This window comes from Lepidochelys kempii, chromosome 10, assembly GCF_965140285.1.
Source record: "Lepidochelys kempii isolate rLepKem1 chromosome 10, rLepKem1.hap1, whole genome shotgun sequence".
Lineage (NCBI taxonomy): Eukaryota > Metazoa > Chordata > Testudines > Cheloniidae > Lepidochelys > Lepidochelys kempii.
The window spans coordinates 106,769-115,504 of record NC_136389.1 but is presented as its reverse complement, the minus strand read 5'-3'; the positions used below and the strand labels follow the sequence as shown (position 1 = coordinate 115,504).

At 46.2% G+C, this 8,736-nt stretch overlaps 1 protein-coding gene across 7 annotated transcripts in view; it reads left to right on the top strand.

Annotated features, from left to right (window-relative positions):
• TSR3 (TSR3 ribosome maturation factor) overlaps positions 1-8,736 on the top strand; it is a 31,173-nt gene that overhangs the window by 211 nt on the left and 22,226 nt on the right. For 6 of the 7 annotated variants that reach the window (XM_073361556.2, XM_073361559.2, XM_073361555.2 and 3 more), the window contains exons 2-4: positions 908-1,124; positions 4,146-4,339; positions 7,187-7,360. In XM_073361556.2, coding sequence (XP_073217657.2) covers positions 908-1,124; positions 4,146-4,339; positions 7,187-7,360 — 585 coding nt within the window. Of the gene's footprint in view, positions 1-21; positions 112-907; positions 1,125-4,145; positions 4,340-7,186; positions 7,361-8,736 lie in introns of those variants that run through there. The other variant, XM_078854493.1, reaches the window with a different exon arrangement.

Genomic DNA, 8,736 nt, shown 5'->3' with positions numbered 1-8,736 from the left:
CCCCCTTTGCCCCACGGACCTGCCCGCCCCGCTCGCCGGGGGCGGGGGAGACGCCGCAGGCCTCCGCCCACGCCCCGGTGATCGGGGAACAGGAGACGCCGAGCCCCAGCGGTACAGGCCGCCGCCTAGCTCCCCACCGCCTCATGGCACAGACCCAACGCCGCGCCCCGCGGCCCCCGCCGGCCGTTGCTGCCCCTGCCCGGCCCCTGCTCATGGGGCTGCAGCAGGCGGCTGGGCGCCGGCTCTGGGCTGGGGCCAAGGGGGTTGGCGTGTGGGAGGGGGCTCCAGGCTGAGCCTGGGGCAGGGGGCTGAGCCTGGGGCAGGGGGCTGAGGGGCAGGGGGCGCGCTCTGGGAGGGAGGCTGGGTGCTCTGCGGGCTGGGATGCGTGAGGGGTGTCTTAGGCGGCTCCTGGTCCGTGGCACAGCGGGGTCAAGGCAGGCTCCCCGAAGCAGCCAGCAACTCCCTGGGGCCTCTGGGCAGGGGCCTCTGCGAGCTGCCACTGCCTGCAGGCACTGCCCCTGCAGCTCCCAGTGGCCACAGTTCCCAGCCAATGGAAGCTGCAGAGTCGGCGCTAGGAGCAGGGGCAGTGCGCGGAGACGCCCTAGACCTCCCCAGGGGCCGTAGGGACCTGCTGGCCGCTGCCACGAGGGGCCAGGCGGGCAGGGAGCTTGCCTTTGCTCTGCTGTGCTGCTGGACTTTCAGCAGCCTAAAATCTCCCGGTTTGGCTTCAGTAGCCTCCGGAAGATAGAGCCCGATTCTGGGAGACTCCTGGAGAAACAGGGTTGACAGCTCTAGCTGCTGCTGAGCCCCTCCTGCGGCGGGGGTGGGGAAGTCGCTGCCAAGCCCCACTCCCTCTATCGTCTTTGGGCCTCTGAGGAGAAGGCTGAGCTCTGCTCTGTGTTTGCAGCCTGCGTTCAGCAGGATGGCGCTGGAGAGGGGGATGCTGCAGAGGTGAGATTCCCATGCCCTCTTGCCATGTGGGAGCTGGGACACTGCGATCCCAAGAAATGCACGGGGAGGAAATTGGCTCGCAAAGGCCTGCTCCGAAACCTGCGTCTCAATCAGAGATTCCCGGGGCTCATCCTCAGTCCTATGGCAACTCAGTATGTCTCTGCAGCTGACAAGTAGGTTCCATGTGAATTGCAGTCCTAGAGTGTTATTTCTTAGGTACAAATCCACTATCACATGCTTATTTACTTCTTGCTGTATTATGAGTTTTCATAGAGAGGTGCTGGTGTTCATTCTGTGCCGATGTTAACAAATGTACTGTTAGCTGATCTAAGGAAGACGTTTCATTATTTGATTGTCAACAAAAATGGTAACATGGGGGTATCTTGCCTTACCTATTCCGTTAATATAGTTAATTATGCATGGAAAGTAGCTTCCTTTTTCTTTAACAGGCCCCAGGATTATGCAGAGATGCTGATAATGGGTCAGATTACTGCTTTTTATTTATTTATTTATTTATTTATTTTTAAATCAATATTTGATACAGTAAAGTGTGGTTAATATTATGAGGCCCACAACTAGTGTTTCCTAGTGATTCCATATCTAAAGTGCCCAGTTCATGGTAGCTTTTTTTTTTTTTTTTAAACTGCCAACTATGAAATCCAGGCTTCAAATTTCAGAAAGTCATAGAATCACAGGACTGGAAGGGACTTTGAGAGCTCATCTAGTCCAGTCCTGTGCATAAATTTCAAGACCAGAAGGGAACATTCTGATCATCCAGACTAGCCTCCTGTATAACACAGTCCATAGAACTTCCAAAATAATTCCTAGAGTAGATCTTTTAGAACATCAAATCTTGATTTAAAAATTGTCAGTGAGGGAGAATCCACCAAAATCCTTGGTAAACTGTTCCAATGATAAAAATGTATGCCTTATTTCCAGTCTGAATTTGATTAGCTTCAGCTTTCATCTGCTTGATTGTTACACCTGTCTCACTGGTGACTGAAGAGCCCATTATTAAATGTGTTCCTTCTGTAGGTACTTATAGCTGCAGGTGATCAAGTCACCCCTTAACCTTCTCTTTGTTAAGCTAAATATATTAAGCTCCTGGAGTCTACTAATCATTCTTGTGGCTCCTGTCTCACTCCTCTCCAATTTATAAACATCCTTCTTGAATTATGGACATGAGAACGGCATACATGATCTCAGCAACGGTTACACCAGTGACAAATAAAGAGGTGAATAAACATCTCTACTCCCACGTGAGATGCCCCTGTTTATGGATCCAAGGCTTGCATTAGTCTTTTTGGCCACAGCATTGCAGTCAGAGCTCATGGTCAGCTGATTATCCACCACCAACCCTAAATCTTTTTCAGAGTCTCTGCTTCCCAGGATAGAGTCCCTCATCCTGTAAGTATGTCTTACAGTTTCTAGCTGTTTACATTTACCCAAATTAAAACACATACTTTGCATGCACCCATTTTACCAAGCAATCCAGATTGTTCTGAATCAGTGACCTGCCCTCTTCATTATTTACAACTCCCCAAATTTATCATCTGTAAACTTCTTCATTAATTATTTTGTTTTCTTCCAGGTCATTAAAAAAAATGTCACATAGTGTAGGGCAAAAAATTGATCCCCAAGGGACCCCCATAGAAACCCACCCACTCGATGATGATTCCCCATTTACTGTTACCTTGGGACCTATTAGCTACCCAGTTTTAATCCATTTAATCTGTACCATGTTAATTTTATACCTTTTTAGACTTTTAATCAAAATGTCATGCAGTACCAAGTTAAATGCTTTACAGAATGCTAAGTATAGTACAACACCAGTATTACCTTTATCAACCAAACTTGTAATCTCATCAAAAGGATATGAAAATTAGTTTGACAGGATCTATTTTTCATAAACCCATCTTGAGTAGCATTAATTCTATTAACCTCTTTTAATTCTCCAGTAATTCAGTCCCATATCAGCTGTTCCATTATATTGCCTGGGATCAAAGTTCAATTGAAATCCTATCTACCCTTTTTAAATATTGACACCATATTAACTTTCTTCCAGTCTTCTGAAACTTGCTCGGTGTTCTAAGATGCACTGAAAATCAATATTAGTGGTCCAGAGAGATCCTTATCAGCTCTTTTTTAAAATTCTTGGGTGCTGATTTAAAAATATTTAACTTTAATAGCTGCTGTTTCATATCTTCCTGAGATGCTAGTGGAATGGAACGAGACTTGTCATATATCTACATCATCTGTTTTTCCAAAATACAGAATATTTACTGAACACTTCTTCCTTTATGCATTAGTATTGATAATTCTGCCATTTTTAATCTAGTAATGGACCAGTACCATTAAGACTTTTTTTGTTCCTAATACTTAAACATATTGTCCTGAACTGAGCTGACCATAGATTTATCCTTGTGTCCCTTCGCTTCGCTGGTCAATTTTCTACAATTCCTACCTTCTGACTTCCATGTATGTTTTTTTTGTTTGTTTTTTTATAGATGCCTCCATTTTCACACACAACCAGATTGTTGGTTTTTAATCAGTACAACTTTTTTCTTTGATTGTGGCTTTTGGGGCATCTAGTAAGGTGTTCTTAAACAATTCCCAATTATCAGTCACATTTTTCTGATTAAATTCTTCTTCCCAACTGATTTGGCTCAACTGTTTTCAGCTTTGTGAAATTGGCCCTTTTAAAGCACCAGCAATATATATCACTGGTCTGAACTTTACTCTGCTTGCACATTGTGATTGTCATGATCACTTGTACCTAAGTTACCATTAATTTTTAGTTCTGTGATCAGTTTCTCTTTATCTGTGAAGGTGTGTTCCATGAATCAAGTAAGAAAATAATCAAATTCCTGCTAACTAGAGCACTTATTCTCGGGAGACTTGACACTGTAGAAGTGATGGTATCTTGTGGAGCTTGAAAAAGGTCCATTCTTTCACAATGAAAAGATGGTTTTGTGGTGAAGGCACACGCACTAAGAAGAGCTGAACTCTATGTTCCTAGCTCTGCCATATACTTGGAGTGTTTTGGCAAGTCAGTTAACACACGTATGAAAAATTGCTTGTTTGCACTTTGGGGGGGGGGGTAGTTCTTGTACACAGTACCAGCCTTAATCCAAAGAACTAAACATTTAAAATGAGATATTAGATGCCCAACTACAATAAAGTTTGTTTTTCAGACAGGTTGTAGCTCAGAATGGAGTTGCAGTCATAGATTGCTCGTGGGCCAAGTTGGAAGAAACACCATTTAGTAAAATGAGGGGAGGCTGTCTCCGACTGTTGCCTTACTTGGTGGCAGCAAATCCTGTAAACTACGGCCGACCGTGCAAGCTGTCCTGCGTGGAAGCTTTAGCTGCTACTTTCTGTATTGTTGGTAAGGCTATAATGTGGAGCTAATGTGAAAAAAATCAGGACTGTGTGTTCGTTATTGTAGTTTTCTTTTAAGTAATTTTTTGATCAACATCTTGTTCAGTGGACAGATGTAGAGAATGTTTTGCTCAAGGTCTGTATCTGTCATATCTTAAAAGATTCTTGAGCATCCAACCCTGCACTATCAAGCACTAAATAAATACAGCAAGTTCTGGAGTGGTCCATTATGGATTCTGCTCTTTACTTCTAGGTTTGACCACTTTGTATACCATTACTAGTATCCACACATGTAATGCCTTGTCTTTGGTTACTTCACTTCCATTGTGCTCTGAATACAGTTACTCAGGCTCAGTCTTATCTTCTCCAGTTGGGCATGCGGCCGATCATCAGTGAGAATACCCTATCTTTAACTCTTGAAGGCTTTTCTCTTAGCTAGAAGGAGTAGAGTTGTTTCAGGGGATCATAAACAGAGCTGATTTGAGAAAAGCTTCAATATTTCCTAATGAAGTTACAGTAGAACCCCATTTATCCAAGCCTCCATTATCTGGCTGTCCGTATTACCCAAACCAGGGCTGACCACCCAAGTGGTGGGGCTCAGAGGTTCCAGTTGAAGCCAGAGCTGACAGCAGAAGCTCTGCCAGCCAGAGCTAAAGCTCTGTGCCCATTCTCCAGATTAGTCTAATTTTTTATTATCGGATTTGGCCCTGCTCCCAATTAGATTGGATAAATGGGGTTCCATGGTATTGAAAACCTTCATTGGTTGGTTCTGAAAAATTTAAACCAGCTCTTGTTGTGTTGGAATAGGAGTCTTGGCTGCAGCTGGGCCCCCACCCATTGTGGACCTTGAAGATTAAAACTAGGGCCTCAAATTGGCGCTACTGAGAGTGTAGGCATGTGTGGACCTCCCTCGCTGTCAGTCTCTGAGGGAAGCCATGCCTCTTTGCTGGAATGACAATCTAAGACAAGGGGGAAGTTAGCGGTCTCTGGGCTCGATCCCTCCAGTGGTGTAGAGCAGCGAGTGATTGGGGCCCAAGCGCTCAGGTAGGGCAGGGCACCAAAGAGTCTAAAGCCCAACCCTCAGGTAGGGTAAAGCCAGGTATAGTGTGGGAACCCAGGCCCTCAGACAGGGCGGGGTACCAAGCACAGTCTAGGGCGCCAACCCTCAGGAAGGGCAGACCACTGAATAATCTGGGGACCGCAGCCCACAAGCAGGGCAGGGTACCAGCCATCTAGGGCTCCAGCCCTCTCAGACAGGGGTAAGAACCCAACAGTCTAGGGGGACCCAGGCCAGTGGTAGACTCCCATAGGCCTCCTGGCCAAAGGTGGGGTGGCAGAGGGTAGGGTCACACGGGTCCACCTGACTCCACCACATCATAGCCCAGGGCCCTAACAATGGCAGAGGGTTCTGCCACTGAGTCAGCAGGGATCCAGCCACAACATGCTGAACCAGACTCAGGCAGCGACCCAGCCAGACCATAGTCGGCTGTCCCTGGGCCATTTCCTACCCTTCCCTTGGGGTGTACCTGGATCTCTGGATTGTCCTCTGTCTCCCCTGGGTACGCTGCAAGCAGTAATCCCAGCTGCTCCTCAGCATCGGGCATGTCTGGTAGCTTGGGCAGTTCGGATGAATCCTTGGGCCAGCGAAAGCCCACAGCAGGCTCTGGCTCCAGCAGCAAGGTAGAAGCATTTGCCTCCCTCAGTGGCTTCCACCCAACTGAGCTACAAGGCCCGCCTTTTATAGGTCCTGCTCCTGCCTTGCCCCTCTGCTTCTGGCATGGCAGGCATGATTTTCCTGGCTCTGCCCATCAGGGGGCATCTGGCCCTCCCTCACTGTCAATTTGAGGGAGGCCATGCCTCTTTGCTACAGAGAGCCAGTGGGCATCTTTGATGTGTTCATTGTATTTTCCTGCTAAGGAGCTGGTCACTTTATTCTGCACAGACTGGATTTTCCATGTTGCCTGCATCTTTAGCCCCAGATACAGTAAGTTTAAAAGGTCCACTGTGGAGGTGACATGTCATTTTTTGTGGCCAGATCCTCATTCCAAAAGAAGAGGTGCAGTATCCTGGCAAGCTAGAGGTAGAAGATGCTTACTATTATTGCTAGATATCAAGTGTAGTCTACTAGTAACCAGAGGAGATTTGTACCTCCTTAACAAGTGGGTGGCAGATGCTCTGATAGTGAGTGCCAAGTCTTAGCTGCTCTTTGATATGTTTCCATTTCACATCAGCAACACATCAGTCCTGAATGGGTTTAGTTCGAGCCAGCTGCACATCCTCCTCCTGCTAATCTCTGGAAGGTATTGGGACATGTTTGGGATGAGGTTTGGTGCATCTGCTGGGGAGGAGATAGAGCTGGTGGTCATCACATATTGTCAGCAGAGCCTGTGATATGTCTCAAGTTCTCAAGGTGGTCAAGGAACAGTTGTCCATCGCCACTCTGAGTCCTGTTAGAGAAGGAAGACTGAAACCATCATAGACCCACACTTTCCACTCTGAGGGCTTGGAAGTGGGTTAACAGTAGACTTTGGCTGATTGACTGCTGCATAGAGAGCTACCTTTTGTTTACACAGTACTGTACAACATTTTATATTTCCACATTCAGGAGACTGATTAACTAGAACGCAGTGGATTTCTCCTGGATTCACTTGAGGCACTCAAGTTAAGTCTCCTGTTTCCAGACCTAGATTCCAAAACATTCAAAGATGCTGACAAATGTCTCATGTATCACTGTTTTAGTGACAGATGCTATGCATTGAACTTATGCTGATTGAATATCAAGGCAGCTGTAAGCTTTTTTTGTTATGAGTCCCATGTTTGAAGAGAAGCTGGTCATATTTGTTTTCTATTTTAGGGTTCTCTGATCTAGCCACCATTCTTCTGAGAAAGTTTAAATGGGGAAAAGTGTTTCTTGAATTGAACAAAAATCTCTTGGAGAAATATGCGGCCTGCCATTGCCAGGAGGAGGTGCTGAAAGTTGAAAAGGAATTTTTAGCAAGTGCACAAGAAAGAGAAACTGAAGATATAGGTAAAAGCCTCCCTTTGAGTGACCTTTCCATGTGGTTTCCTAACAATTCCAAATGCTCTGTTACTAAAGATGAAAAAAGATCTCAGTAGGCATTACATGGACATAAATTTACCAACAGAGTGGCTGCCCTGATTAGTTTTATAAAGGATGTTTTCAGGGAATTAAAGAAGAAAGAAGGTAAACAGCTCACTTGTTACATTTACAAGTGCTGAACTGGGAAGTTTCAACACTGAGGACTGATAAATATGAGAAGACCTAGAGAGGAGAAATATTGGCAGAAATTTAAAACTAGATTCATGTTTGTATTGTGGCAGTTCCTAAAGGTCCCAGCCAGGCATCGGGCCCCCAGTTTTGTGGGCACTGTACAGACAGAATAGAAGATTGAAAGTCCCTGCCTGAAATGCTATCTAAAAAATCCAGACAGATGTAGTCAGTCAAAAGTAACGTACTAAAAGTATAGTACAATTCCTTCCCAGTTTCCATGTCTCACAGCTGCTGCCAGTTTCCCGTGTTCAGGCTCCTTCAGTGGTTTTTCAGCCTGCATGTTCTGTCTCCCCTCTCACTCCCCCTTGCTCATGGGAAAGCACTTCATTGCAGGAGGCACACAAAAAAATCCCAACACAAACTGCCCAAGTGTGTGTGAAGGCCGCAGTTCTTAGCCACTGTCACTTCCCCTCCCTGCTCTGGGTGCATAAGTCCCGTGCCCCTCCCTAGGCTAACAATGCGCTGACAGTTCACATGACCCAAGCCTGCAACCATGGTGTCCTGGCTTTGCCAGTAACTTCTCCCCACAAAGGTGGGAGGTGGCGGGTGCATCTCATCCACATTCTGAGGGGGAGGGCAGGCAGCCAGCCCCTGGTGTCTTGGCTAAGGGGATGAAACTGAATGAAAAGTTAAGCTGAATAACAGACATCTTCTTGTCCCTGGAGTATATTAGTTTATGGAATAGAATAGTCTCCCTAGGGAAGTGGAAACCCAGTTACTTGAAACATTTAGAAAAAGAATCCCTAAACTCACCTGAGTAGATCCGAAGGAACAAGGCTATTCTGGTCCTTCAGAAAGGCAGGCGGACTAGATGGCCTCTGTCACGGTCACAGGGCTAGCTGCACTTGTCTCCTTTCTGGTCCTTCAGACTACAGCCTTGGTTGTCAGGCTTTGTGCCTTTACCACTTCTGAGATGGAATTCTGCAATTCTCCCACTCTTAAGACTGGGCTCGGGTCTACTCAGACTCTTAACCTTTTGGAAACTCACTGATTTCCAGATGGAAGTGTCAGCTGGAATTTCTGATGATGAGACTTGGGTTGATTTCTGGTCCACTCTGAGGTGAGGCCAAGTTCAGACTCATTTACTCAAAATCATCTTCCCTCCTGTCAGG